This window comes from Oreochromis niloticus, linkage group LG1 (assembly GCF_001858045.2).
Source record: "Oreochromis niloticus isolate F11D_XX linkage group LG1, O_niloticus_UMD_NMBU, whole genome shotgun sequence".
In the NCBI taxonomy this organism is placed as follows: Eukaryota; Metazoa; Chordata; class Actinopteri; order Cichliformes; family Cichlidae; genus Oreochromis; species Oreochromis niloticus.
The window spans coordinates 35,661,569-35,675,940 of NC_031965.2; the positions used below are offsets into that span (position 1 = coordinate 35,661,569).

Here is a 14,372-nt window from a genome sequence, read left to right on the forward strand (position 1 = left end):
AACCTGCAGGACAACGGCTCTCGAGGCCTGGAGTTCCCTACCCCTGGTCTACAGCTTTGAATGTGTCCTGGATTTTTGCGGGTGTGCTGACATGGATAAATTTGTTTCATCACCTGACACCTCAGAAAATTGGCACATTCTGTTCAAGGACCTCTCTGCCTCATGCTTCTAACAGGAATGCTCTAATTACACATGTGCTTTTTACACACTCGCATCAAGTGCCAAAGGGCCAATATAACTGAGAGAAGTGATAGGGACATGACAACAACAATGTGATGATACTATTTTTTTTTTCAGTAGTTACAGACAGGACAGACATGACTGGGGGATAGGAAAGGGAGAAAGAAAGAAAGAGAATGAAGGAAAGAAAAACAGAGGGGAAGAAAAAAATCAGCTGGATCACCTGTTGAGAGAAAAAAAAGTGATGATACTATTATTTGTAGCATCCTGTGATTACTTTTTTTGTCATCTTTCTTGCCTCAGTGAAAACACATTTAGTCCCTCTTTTGTACTGGAACAATAATATGTCGATCATGGGTAAAGAAGATCTGTAGGGTGGATGCATTGGGGAAAAACCAAGCTGGCAGCAGACGTGTTGCAGGCATCACACAGGTGTCTCCAGGCTCTTTCACGTCTGTCACATATACTTAGTGTGAACCTGTCCTCGGAGCATGGTGCACTGATGGTCGATCTGTAAGTTCTAGTGTTCTCTAACAAATGCCAATTGAGCTGGATTGTGCTTGTCTGTGAGCACGAATAAAGAACGTTGGGCCCTCATGCAAAGTGTTGTGTCATCAGAAACATGCACCCGAGTAGCCCACTGGAGGACACTTTCTGCTGTTACTCTTTACACAAAGGAGCAGATAACAGCACTGCTGCTGGGTTGATGTTCTTCTACAGACAGGTCCAGGTCTTTTTGTCCATTACCTGCCACCTAGTACCACTCTCCTGAGACATGGTAAATGCAGTGGCGGTCCTAGCCTGTTTGGCGCCCTGGGCGAACAATCCCCCCCCCCCCCCCCACACACACACACACACACATAAAACATATTAAGGATTATACATTAACATAAAACTGTTGTCGGAACTATACTTTCGCCAAAGAAACATACACACATATGAAGAGAGAGAGAGTGTATGCATTGTATGCAAACGGCTACCAAACAGCCATCATAATTCGTCATACAATAAGAACAGGACAAATCAACAATTGACAATGACTAATTAATATTAAAATCTGTAACATAATGTATTGTTTGGAGTTTAGTCTGTTACTGTTGCTATTTTTACCATTTCTTCTTGGAGCAACTGTAACCCACATTATTTCCTTAGGGATTAATAAAGTATTCTGATTCTGACTGTTTCAGGATGACCTGCCATTATCCAATGACACATCTGTTTACCTGTATCTTTTGCTCGTTTCTCCTCCTCCTTTTCTCTTTTTTCTAAACTGAGCACCTGATGGCTTTGAACTTTTCTTGTCCATCTTCCACTGGTTTTAATTTTGCACTCCAGTATGAACACAAATCCTCCAACTCGAGGATCACCACAACATAACCTAATAGACCTACACCTTAGTTCACAGATTCACTTTGTCTAGGGTTTATTTCTGGGATTTCACACAACCCAGGATTCAAATCATGAATACATAATGGACTTGGATTTACATCATTATGAATGAAATGTGCTCTATTTGGAAGCAGCTGGCCTCCTCCCCTTTCGACAGGCTGTGTGTGAGACTTTAAATCATCAAACTGTAAATTATAAATTTTAAATTGTTATTGATCCCTTTACCCCGAGTCCTAAAGCGTATATTTATTTTCTTACTCTTCTTATATTTATTGTTTGTTTACTTGCACTGCTGTAACTGGAGCCTCGTCTCTCTATATACTGGACTGTATGTAGCGGAGATAAAGTTTACTTTGACTTCAGCAGCGAGCAGGCGCACTGAGGGCTCTCGCGCTCACTTTTCGTGTATAGAATTTCGAAAAAACATCAGTGCAAATTATAAGTCCGTATAATAATGTCTGGTGTTTTTGTGTTTGTTGTTTTGTTTTTATTTTGTTTTATTTTGCGAGTTGGTTATTAGATGCTGCTCCAGCCAGCCAGAGAATCCCCCGCCGCCCCGCCCTGTCCTCTCTGCGCCGCAAGCAGCAGGCGCACCTCGCAAACGGAGGGCTCCCTTACTCCCAGCAAATTGGCGATAGAAAACCGATCGGTGCCTATGCCATTCTCAAATATGCTCTGGCTGATGTCGGGGCAGCATGAGTACGAGCAATTTTTTTTTTTTTTTGCCGATGCCCGTGATGCCGCCCCCACCACGATGCCGCCCCGGGCAACCGCCCGTGTCGCCCGTGTCAAAAACCGCTACTGATTGGCATGGATGTGCCATCCTGGAGGAAGTAGACTACCGTTGTAACCTGTATGAGTTGTCGGTAGCAGTAGCGACGAGGAATCTAGAAAACGCTAGAGAAAGATCAGTCAGAAAGGAGCAATGGTCTGTCACCACTACCTGCAAAGTCATTCTGTTTTGCTTCTCCACTGCACCTGTTGCATTTATTTGCACCAACACTGGTCCAGTGGATTTCCAACGATTTATGGTTCCTAACTGGACAAGATGCTAACTTAACTAACTTTAACAGAATTTGTGTTATACTGTGAAAATCATGTTTCTCTCTCTCTCTCTCTCTCTCTCTCTCTCTCTCTTTTTTAGCAATATATGTGATTTTGAGCTCTTAAAATGTTAAAAACATAGCGCAGCATCTGATGTTTTATGTTTAAAATTTCCTCGCTTAGTGCTCAAACCAAACTTACGTGATGATATGACAACATAACGTTCTCTGAATACCATTTTCTTTTTATTTATTTCAAAGTCTTCCTGACAGATACAGTATGTTCGTACACGTATACGCAGTTATATACGAAGAGTCAAAAATACTGCAAGATCACGTGACGACGTCTCCTCCTGAGCAGCAGCCGGTTGTTTACGGGGTGATGAGGACGCACTGCTGGCCAGCTGTCAAAGTCATTAGACAGGAGGAAAAACAGCGCAGGTACCACTGGGGAGCACGGCTTTGAACCCGTCGTCAATTAGCGGGCATAGTTTATGTTAAATGTGTTCGTGTTCGGAAGTTTTAGCACTATCTGAATTTAGACAGAGAAACGGGAGAAAAGGGAAGTCCGTTTGCTACAAGCTAGCCGCAAAGAGCCCAGACGGTACAGGAGGTAAGAAGCTCCGCATTCAAAATTAAAGCCAAAATTACAATTAGCCAATTCAATTTGTGAGAAATTAAAGCTGTGTCGCTTGTTAAAAGATGGGGAATTTCTGCTGTTCGGGAAAAAGCAAAGCAAAACAAAAACAAACAAACAAAAAAGCAACTTCGTGGTTTTTCTCAAAGAAATCAAAGCCATGATATGCAGTGAGTCGGCTCAAACAATAAGCTAACGGGCTAATATAATTTGGATAGTCTCATGTTCTAACTGTTGTTAATGTTAAGGTAAGCTAGAACAATTTTTCCATTTTATTAATTGTTACACTTTTTTGCTCATTCACTAAATATCACTATATATTCATCGCGCACGTATTTTCATTTTTGGATAGCGGTAAATGCTTAGTAACGAAAAACCTGATAAACGTGAACTTGACTGACAAAATTGACAACAAAATGTAGCAAGGTTGCCTTGAAAAATAAAGAGAGAATGTGCGAGAAAATAGAGAAAGCTCTTTTCTACCAGAGAGACACTAGATGTTTGTAACTTTATTTTGAAAGTCTTAAGCGGAAGTAGGGTTATTGTTTTAGTAAGAAAACACCGGCTGCTGCTGTTTTGCGTTGACAGATGTTTTATTTTATGCCTTTGTGAGGTAGGCAGGGGACTGGCAAGAGAGCTATTAGATCATATCCGTATATAGAATAATTCTCTAGCCTTAAAAACAACATTTTACACAGTTAATTTAAGAGGAAAACAATCTTCACATTATTATTTATTAGATTCCCAACAAATGTATTTCACAAAGGAGGGAATAACGTGCCATTGAAAGGGCTGCTTCTGCTCAGCACAACAGTACCGTGTTTTACAAACCAAAAAACACATATTAAAGATTGTTACGGTGGTCCACTCTAATAATTACATAAAACAATAGACAAACTGTGACTGCAGCAAACAAAAAAAACCAAAAACAAAAAAACTGCTTGCTTTTGTTACTAGAGACTGTCTGTTATCGTCTTTACCTGCCTGTAGCTCCTCCTGCACTGCTGAACACACATCTTGAATGGAATGCACGGACAGATAAAACCTTTTTTTCGTTGTAATTGCAGAACATGCTGGCATGCTTACATACTTGTTGAGACCAGTAGAATACATGATGTGTACAGATAGATTTCAGTATGATTCGTTTCACCTACTGATTCCTGATCATTTTTCTTCTATAAAAACTACCCTCCTTGCCATCTTGTCTTTGTTGTGCAATGTACAACTGTAAGCAAAATATAAGAAAGCTTGGAAGCAATTTTGAAATAGTTCTCATTGGGAATATTTCTTGATTCCTTTACAAAAGAGATCTTCAAAAGCAGGATTTGGCTAACTATTGGTTATGTTTTTTGGGTCTGTTAATGAAAAGAATATGAAGTGAATGAGGATGCAACCACTTGGTTCATGAACACAATTTTCCTCTGAAATGCAGCAATTTTCCTGAACAATAACAATTTTTGTTACCAACCTCATTTTTTTTAAATCATCTTTGTCAATGTGGAAAACAAAACAATATGCTTATTTTGTTTTTATGTTATACATTGTCTTTGCCTTACGTAATTTATCTGTATTTGTCTCTCTATTGTTTTCTCATGTTTTTAACTAATTGTGAAGTACTTTGGTCAACTCTGTTGCTTTTAAATGTGCTATAGAAATACATTTGATGTGATTTGAATGCTACCAATTTTCAACCAGCTTTGGGGTTGCAGTTACTGGAGCATAATATACAGTACTGATTATCTAATGGATAAAAATAACAGGGATATGGATTCAATTCAGTCAAACAATCTAACAGTTAGATTTATTGTGCTTGGAAAAATCTATATATGCAGTAGTTAAGTGTTTCTTAACATTGGACAGTTGACCTACTCAGCAGTGTACTTTGTGGTTATTTTTATATTATAGCCTGATTTTGAAACCACAGGGAGAAAGTCAGTTGAAATCCAGAATATCACCATTGCATGAAAAGATCTCCAGTGATGGCTGCTTAGTTTTAACTCTCTTTGAATGCTGAATCCTTCTTGTGTTGTGTAATCTTCAGGATCGTTAGCGGAGTTGCATAATACCTGTTGCATTTCGCACATATGGAGATTCACACCAAGTCATCCTTCGCTTTAATGAGGCATAGGCAGCTTAACGCAGCCATGAAGGCAGCACTATCTTTTCTGTTGTTGAGTGATGAGTCAACAGCTGTGAGCCTGTTTGACTCATTGATTGGTAAATTATCATGAGGTAAACAGGTGGTGTGCTGGTGAGTTTGTGCGTGAGGAACAGATGCCTAATGATTGAAGTGAAGCATGCACCTCACATGCACATAGGCACAAGCAGCAGCCCATTAATGATGATTAATGCAGAATATAATAAGAGTTAATAAGCAGCTCATCATATCAAGTTGTGGTCATGTAATTGAGCTGTAAATTGCACATTCCACACTGACAATACAGAAAGCCACTGATATTTTAAACTGCTCCTCCCATATTCAGACTACTTTTGCAGTCTTATAATTTCTAATTTGGTTTTTATTTTTAAATAATTATTTCCCTTTTAACAGAAGTTAAAGGCTGAACAACCTTCAGCATCCTCCACGCACAAAGAAAAAGGTCCATGTCATAGCCTTATAAATTGTGTTTCTCCACTTGACTACCTCTGCCAATAAGTGATACACTGAAAATCAATCACTGGACATTTCTCTGACTGCTGAGAATTTATTTACTCTCTTCTTTACCAATAAGAATTTTCTTCTTCTGGTTCTGTTGGACAGGTTGTTTCAGAGGTTCTCAGAAAAAGACAGGGGACTATAGCACACACAGCCGGTCTTCAGTTCTCGCTGGTTTTGCCCTGTTGCAGCGGCACCATGGCCAATCGTGAAGAGTCCAAGAAGATGAATGGCAATTCTGGCGACTCTTCTACCCTTTTGGAAACACCCAAAGAGAGCATGCAGCTTAAAAAAGAGATCTCATTGCTTAATGGAGTCAGTCTGATTGTAGGAAACATGATAGGCTCCGGGATCTTTGTGTCCCCGAAGGGTGTCCTCATTTACAGTGCCTCTTACGGACTCTCACTAGTCATTTGGGCGATTGGAGGTCTATTCTCAGTAGTTGGGGCCCTTTGTTATGCTGAGTTGGGCACCACAATCACCAAATCAGGAGCCTCTTATGCATACATACTGGAATCATTTGGTGGTTTTATTGCATTTATTCGTTTGTGGACATCTCTGTTGATCATTGAGCCCACGAGCCAGGCAGTCATAGCCATCACATTTGCAAACTACCTGGTGCAGCCGCTCTTTCCAACATGTGAGCCACCGTATGCGGCATCCAGGCTCATTGCTGCAGCATGTGTTTGTAAGTACTTTAGTTCTGTTTATGTCCAACTTCTTTTTGCTCTAGCCTTTTCTGCAGTAGTAAGTATTCTTCTCTTTTCAGGCCTGTTGACATTCATCAACTCTGCGTATGTAAAGTGGGGCACCCGTGTTCAGGACATTTTCACCTACGCTAAGGTGGCAGCCCTGATCGTCATTATAGTCACTGGCATCGTCAAGCTATGCCAAGGTGAGTGGTGACGACAGTACTCACCTTTTCACGTAGTTTGGAAATTATGATTAAATAACATCCACAGACAGATGATCCCTTGGCTTTAGTGCGTGTTGGAGGTTTTCTGGGTGTCAGGAAAATTAATTTTGTTTTGGACGCATAATTGATGGGATGTCTATTTGTCAGTTACGAACTTTTTAATCAGGATTTCAGTCCTGAATTATCAGTGCAGCTAAAGAAAGTTAACAATGTAGCTGTAAACCCAGTCTTGAAATAGTACAGAACTTTCATAAAAGTGAATGTATCCTCCAGGTCTTAAAGAAAACCCAATGCAAAAGCAGTCTTGGAACTCAGTGGATAGTCCTCTAGTTTACCTGGTCAGGCCAACAACTATTTATGGAGTCTTCAAGTAAAGTCAAGACATCTTACTCTTCTCTGTGCTGGTCATCGCCTGCAAATGCACACTATTAAAAAAAGAAAATAAAACAAAAAAACTAGATCATCAGATGGCAGCCACCAGTCTCAAGTAATCCTTCTTTTGATCAATACAAAGACTGGTTAACTTCATCCACACAAAGTCTACTCTAATGTGGTTGGTGAATAAACCCAAATTATAAACAGAAACCAGAATGCTCCCAGTTCCAAAGATCAAGTCAATTAATATTAAGGTCTGTATAATCATACAGATATGCATTAATCCTGATTAATGGATTGCTTTAGATTGTTATCATTTCTGAAGGCCCTGCTGACCTTCAGAAATGATAACACTTCTGCTTAGGAGTAAAGCAGAGATCTTTGCATGGAAGTTTATGATAAAGTGACTCTAGACATTGCTTCAGTAAACATTTTCCTAAGGACTTTATGGTCTTAATCGCAAGTTCAATGTCGTAATGAATATGGTATAAAATTTTGAACATTACAGGTTCATTTAGAATAAAATGAGTGATAAACCAGGGGCTACCTCAAGTTAGCTACTAATTACCATATGAATGTGACCTCAGAATCCTTTTATAACTGCTTGGTGCTACAAACCAAACTGAAATCTCGGGAACCATCAACACCAGAACACCTAATGCTGTGTATCTGTGGCATCTTGTCACTGTTAATTTGAATGCAATGAAATTTCACAGACTGTTGCTTTGATTGTCATGTTTCCATTTTAGGTTACACAAGCAACTTCGAATCATCCTTTCAGGGGTCATCTACCGACCCTGGTGACATTGCACTAGCGCTGTACTCTGCCCTGTTCTCTTACTCTGGCTGGGACACTCTCAACTTTGTAACTGAGGAGATCAAAAGTCCTGAAAAGTACATTTTCTTTAAAAAAAATTTTTTTTTTTAATATTATTATTATTTTCCTCATTAGAAAAGATGTGACAAAAATACTCAGCCTGATCAAATACCCTGTTTTTCCAGGAACCTGCCCCTGGCGATTGCCATCTCTATGCCTATTGTCACCATTATTTACATCCTCACTAATGTTGCCTATTATGCTGTTCTGGATGTCAGAGCTATACTGACCAGTGATGCAGTGGCAGTGGTGAGTAAACAAACTGAAGAGAAGCTAATGAAATGGAAAACTATGCATGTGTGTGAGTTTAAGTTGTTGAACCAATTTCTGTTTACTGCTTAGATGTTTGCTGATCACACGCTTGGTGTAATGAGCTGGACCATTCCCATTGCTGTGGCTTTGTCCTGCTATGGAGGCCTCAATGCATCTATTATAGCTGCATCCAGGTAGAACAAATATGCAATGATTTAAGAACTGCAATAAATATGCTGTGGAGATTTCTTTTTTTTTAACCGTTTATTTTTAGGGGATAATTTTTCTGTAAATAGCATAAATGGCATCCATGTTATCTATTATTTTGTGTCCAGGTTGTTCTTTGTGGGATCTCGTGAGGGTCACCTTCCAGATGCTCTGTCCATGATCCATATACAGAGATTCACTCCGATTCCTGCTCTGATCTTCAATGTATGTAAATAGAAATGTAGATTATAGTGGGAATCCTCTCATTACTACTCCTTGATTGCATTGTTGAAACTCAAGGGTGTCAGATTCATTTCATGTGTGGGGAAATGAAAGGACCTAATACAAACTGCTATTGTGGGGAAAAAAGGATCTGGGTGATATAGGGTTACCACGGACTGCTAAATTGTTACATTTGCAGTGTTATTGTTGCAGACATGCTGATTTTGGTCCTTGTTGTGTAAGTGCATTGATTTTTATGGCTGAGAATAGTGTTAAGTTCAGCTAACATCAGGCCACCATGGCTGAGGCGATGATTATAGAGACCTTGTTGATGTGCATGGATTGTTTAAATGTTAAATAATGCCACATTCATGTAGCAGCAATGCTCAAACATTGAACAGGGCCATAAACCGTAAGGGGCCCTTGGCACCCTTGTCCCAATGCACTTGCTCAAACTATGAAATAAACTCAGATTCTGGTGTCATTTTCCCCATCTGCTGTCCAGTGTGTCATGTCGCTGATCTACCTGACAGTGGAAGATGTCTTCCAGCTTATCAATTACTACAGCTTTAGCTACTGGTTCTTCATGGGGCTGTCCATCGCTGGCCAGATCTACCTGCGCTTGAAGGAGCCAGACAGACCCAGACCTCTTAAGGTATCCTAATGTGAATATGCCTAAGGACAGTACAGAGAAATGCAAAGTATTTGCAGTAGCTTTCTTTTTGTTTTACCATTAAATCATTTATTTACAAACATAATACTAACTGATTATTGTAGTGGCGAAATAAGAGAATGTAGCTTCATATTTTTTCTAATTTATTCTTTTTATGGGCACCAAAGTACTAAAACTCCATGTTCAGTGTGAATATGGGGTGCATGTAATGTTAGAATGTGGTGTCGCTCATTTTTATGTGTAATTATATGTAATTATTGTATAAAAAAGTAATGGAACAGTTTTAATTTGGCTTTATTTAATGCATTAGAAATAAAAAAAAAAAATAAAAAATAAAAAACAGCTTCTACACACATTTTTCTGCTTTGCCAACATTATGCTGACTGTTTCACTAATAAGTAAAGTTACAGTAAATGGATGGATGTTACACTGGGGTATGAAGAATGTCACAGTGTAGGTTTACTCATCTAAAATCAAAAATAATGATGATGAAGCAAATATTTTCATACTATGTTTTTATTTAGGAGGGTCTGTTTTTGAACTCGTGACTCTCTCTCTGCAGCTCTCATTATTATACCCAGTGGTGTTCTGCCTCTGTACCATTTTCCTGGTGGCAGTTCCTCTCTACAGCGACACCGTCAACTCCCTGATCGGCATTGCCATTGCCCTTTCCGGTGTTCCAGTCTACTTCCTGGGTGTCTACCTGCCAGAGTCCAGACGACCACCTGTCATCACTAAGCTGCTGCGTGAGTGCACCACATGGAAAGCAAGAAGGATTTGTCATTTTCACTTAACTTCACCTGAGCCAACTAACCAACACGGTGTTGTCTGTTCTCTGCAGGTTCTCTGACTGACTTCACCCAGTACACCTGCTTCTGTGTGCTGACTGAGATGGACAAAAGTCAATAGACCCTGTTACACTTTAAAACCCAGGAGTGTGTGCATCCTCACAGCCACCAGAAGTGGCTTTCAGCTGGATAGAACAAACACTCCTTTGTTGCACTGTCCACAGTCATCTCAGAGTTGTTTACAGCACTGAAGGTGCTGCAACAGATGCACATATTCACCTAAAGATTTTTGTTCTGGGAAAACATTTCGAGGTGGAGTAGAGAGGTGGTTATACAGTTTATTTATTATTAATCCTTATTAAGTTTAGCAGGTAATTTTATATACTATATGCCTTTTAAACAGTATATGCCTTTGAGACTTCACTGGTGCTATGAACATGACTGCAGGGACCAGAGCACTATGCAGGTAAATATTCTCTCCTGGGTTCTAACTAAAAGGTGTGAGTGTGTTTAACATTGATCTAAACTATTGGTCCTAATTATTTTCTAATGAAAAAGGGGAGAAAATACTGCTGCTGCTATTTGAGGACAGTGACTCATCCCTGTAATGTCATTGCCTTTATTTACTCTTGGCCTCATTGCTTGTAGTTTCTTACTGCTTTTTTCCAACCAACATAACATGTTTTCCATGTGTGTTGTTTTTTTGTTTTTTTTCCTTCTTTTTTTTAATACTGTTGTTATTTTTGAAACAATATGCACTATTTCTTTTTGTTCTTAATCATGTCCACACAGACACATTCCACATCTTTAGTCCAGTTGTGGAACTTCTGCACATCCTGTCTTCTAAAGTAAACTATGCTCCTGACATCTTGGGCGTTTCTCAATATGCGTACTTGCGTTCTCGTGTACTCGTGATACGTCATCAGTCGGAGACCAAGTACTGTTCCAATTCGAAGTACGCATCAAGCCGAGAACGCGAAAAAGTCCCGGATGTGTTCTCGCTCCGCCCGTTTTATCGAGCATGCATCGGTGTGGACTTGGTACAGCTAAATATCCCAGAATGCATTTCGTCCGAAACTCAACAGCGGACTCAATTCAATTCAATTCAGTTTTATTTATATAGCGCCAAATCACAACAAAAGTCGCCTCAAGGCGCTTTATATTGTACAGTAGATTGCACTTATTGTGCAATCTCCCGGCACATCGTTTTCAACCCCCACCCCCCGCTCGCGGTCTTCTCACTACTCAGGTTAAAGAAACTCCAGCAGCTGTCTATAGTATTGAGTGTCCACTAAAATAGAAATAAAAGCGTTCTAACATCTCACCTGCTTGTTTTTATTAAGGTCTGTACACGTATGTACACTATTGTTATTAATAGAGGTTTCACTACTGAGGTTAAAAATGATATATAAGTCACTTAGATCACTTCTAAATGTTAATGTTTGGTTTATTTCAGTGTTTTATTTGTTCCTGAGTAAACCGGTTTGGCTGTGATTAAAGTTAAGCTTCATAACATGTTACTCACAGTTAAATTAAGAGGGAACGGCAGTAAAAACTCCGGACCTGTGACATCATCACGTACGCAGGTGTTCCAATTGTACAAATCGCGAGTCCGTGCTCGCGTTCTCGGCGGGTACGTACTCACCGAGAACGCAAGTACGTACTCGCGTACTTGAGAATTGAGAAACGGCCCTTGTATCTCAGAATCTTCATTTCATCTCAAAAGAGGACCTTTTAGTTTCAGATTTGTGCCATGGTCAGATTTGGAGCTTTAGTTTTAGTCCAGTCTGCCAGCTGCTTTTTGAAAACGAACTGTAAAATTCCATAATTATTAGTTTAAATGATCTGTCCTGTCAAAACCTGACTGCAAATGAGAAAAGTTGCAGAAGAAACAGCTAGCCTAGCTGGACTACAGATATAAACCTGGGACATTCTGAGTAAACGTCACAGAGCGATCACTGTTAAAAACCAACTTCTCAGTTGTGTAAAAGTAGAATAGCCTGTGTTATTCCTTTCTGCTTACTTTAATTGATTTGCTACAGAGCAACGGCCAGCATCTTACGCAAGATGTAGTGAATTGTGGAATTATATGTAGCAATATGTGTGACTTGGCAAGGTAGATGTTTTATAATAGAGGTTGTTTTGGGGTTTTTGACAGGGAGAGTTAGATAGAAGCAGCTCAACTGATCAGTCCAATTCTGAGTACATCTAATACTGCTGTTTAGTCAAAGCAGTCCCTGTCTCAGAGGTATGATCCTGAGACTGGTTTTATCCCAGGAATATAATGAGTGTGTCTGTGTTATCCTTTGCCTGGCTTGAAAAACACTGGGAACATGTCAGAAGCAAAACATTCAGTCTGTTCAGGGTCTTCCATTTTGAAATTAGACTAAATAAAACATTCAGCAGACGTCCTGCCGTTTCATCTGCTCTGTGTAGCTTGAAGTTGGTTTCATTAAGATTGATTAGCATTTTAGCTATTTTTGACTCACTGCATTTTAACATTAAACCACATGTTTTCCAAAATGACTATCAAATCCAAGTAACTAAAAGCAAAATGAGAAATTGAGTGAAGCTGACTGTGACAGGAAGATGGTGCCTTTGCTTGGCTTGACTTCACCCTGCCTACGTTGTATTGTATTTTATGCTTTTATATCAGCCCTAACGTTTAATATATGGATCTATGCTGCTGTGATTTACGACCGTTCATCCTTGCGCCACATCAAAGAGTCTATGGAACGTCTTTATGATAACTGGGACTGTTATAGAAAAACTTTCCCCCCACCATTTGTGCACTCTTCCACCTCACCGGATTACTTTTTGCTACCTGCGAAACGTGCCCTAAGCAATTCCAAGAAGAAATCGAGGAAAAGAGGCTGTAGGGCCGGTGTTGTGCCAAAAAGTGATTTCCGGCATTTGCCAAAAACTGATTGCTTGTATTTAAACTGCTATAAATAACTTGTTGATCTACAATATGTGAAACATATGTCAAATATATCCCTCATGAATTATATCAAGTCAACTTGACCAACAAACAACATTCCTGTAACAAGGTAGAAGCCGCAGTCACTTTTTGGCAGTGACTTTTATGTATCCTTTATTTATGCAGTTAAAAAAATTCTTGTTTACTTTAAAAATGTGTCTTTTAAGAGTAATCTGGCCAAGACGACAGCTGAAATTGCAACAAATGAAAAAATAGTTCTGTAAACACATTTTAAGTGGACAAAAGGAAGCTGATTGATTATAATTAAGTACAATAACACAGCTACAAAGATAACTGAGAAACAAGTAATTTTTTTTAAAATTCTGTACATAACCCCTTTGCAATACCTGTTCACCGAAGTCTATTTAGCAACATACGTAACGATATTACACATAAAAAAAACACACGGAAATCACTTTTTGGCAGGCAATCACTTTTTGGCACAACACCGGAAATGATGTAAATGCTCTTATTCAGTCTTTTAATAGGGAATGCACATCCATCTTGGATCAAGTGGCACCTATTAAAACAAGCTCGGCTTTACAAAAGAAGACATGCCCTTGGATAAATGAGTCTATCTTAAACTTAAGGAGAATATGCCGCAAAACAGAACGATTCAATTCAATTTTATTTATATAGCGCCAAATCACAACAAAAGGAAGATGGAAGAAAACCAAACTTGACGTACACAGGCTCCATCTTCGAGATCTCATGCTCTCCTTAAATGACACGGTGAAAACTGTTAGATCAGAATATTTTTCTAGACTCATATCAAAAAACAAGACAAATCCCAAGTTTCTTTTTGACAAAATTAGTGCCATTGTCTCCCCAGATGTGGTACCTTTTAGATGTACTCTAGTAATAAGCTCCTCCGATTTTTTTTTTTTTGTTGATAAGATTAAAGAAATCAATGCTAAAATCTCCCCAAGCCTTTCTTGTTCTCTGAGTCAGGCACTCCCTTTGTACTTCTGGTCAACTTTTACAACTGTAACTTATGATGAAATAGCAACCCTGGTGGACAAAATGAAGCCATCCTCGAGCCCCTCAGACATTATCCCCTCTAAGCTTCTTATTAATGCCTTTGACACCATTGGTCCTTGGGTTGTGAACCTTTTTAATGTTTCTCTTCAGACTGGGGTGTTCCCCAGCTTTTTTAAACATGCCGTTGTGGAACCAA

General features: G+C 39.3%; 1 protein-coding gene across 3 annotated transcripts; it reads left to right on the forward strand.

The window, feature by feature from the left end:
• The first annotated feature begins 2,302 nt into the window (after positions 1–2,302).
• Positions 2,303–11,077, forward strand: slc7a6 (solute carrier family 7 member 6). Of its 3 annotated transcripts, XM_025908049.1 has the most exons (11): positions 2,303–2,497; positions 2,874–3,225; positions 6,011–6,593; positions 6,675–6,800; positions 7,946–8,090; positions 8,199–8,322; positions 8,416–8,519; positions 8,661–8,757; positions 9,260–9,409; positions 9,990–10,173; positions 10,269–11,077. In XM_025908049.1, the coding sequence occupies exons 3-11, from the start codon at positions 6,104–6,106 to the stop codon at positions 10,334–10,336; spliced, it is 1,488 nt and encodes a 495-aa protein (XP_025763834.1). In that variant the 5' UTR covers positions 2,303–2,497; positions 2,874–3,225; positions 6,011–6,103; the 3' UTR covers positions 10,337–11,077. The 3 variants fall into 3 exon arrangements, with proteins under 3 accessions (XP_025763834.1, XP_005447794.1, XP_019216570.1); XM_005447737.4 differs by having other exon boundaries at positions 2,303–3,225; XM_019361025.2 differs by having other exon boundaries at positions 2,303–3,053.
• Positions 11,078–14,372: the final 3,295 nt, after the last annotated feature.

Coding starts and splice junctions, on each gene's coding strand:
- slc7a6 (XM_005447737.4), top strand. CDS start 6,104: ATGGCCAATCGTGAAGAGTCCAAGAAGATGAATGGCAATTCTGGCGAC. Junction 8,323..8,415: donor CCAGTGATGCAGTGGCAGTG/GTGAGTAAACAA, acceptor TTTACTGCTTAG/ATGTTTGCTGATCACACGCT. Junction 10,174..10,268: donor TGTCATCACTAAGCTGCTGC/GTGAGTGCACCA, acceptor TGTTCTCTGCAG/GTTCTCTGACTGACTTCACC.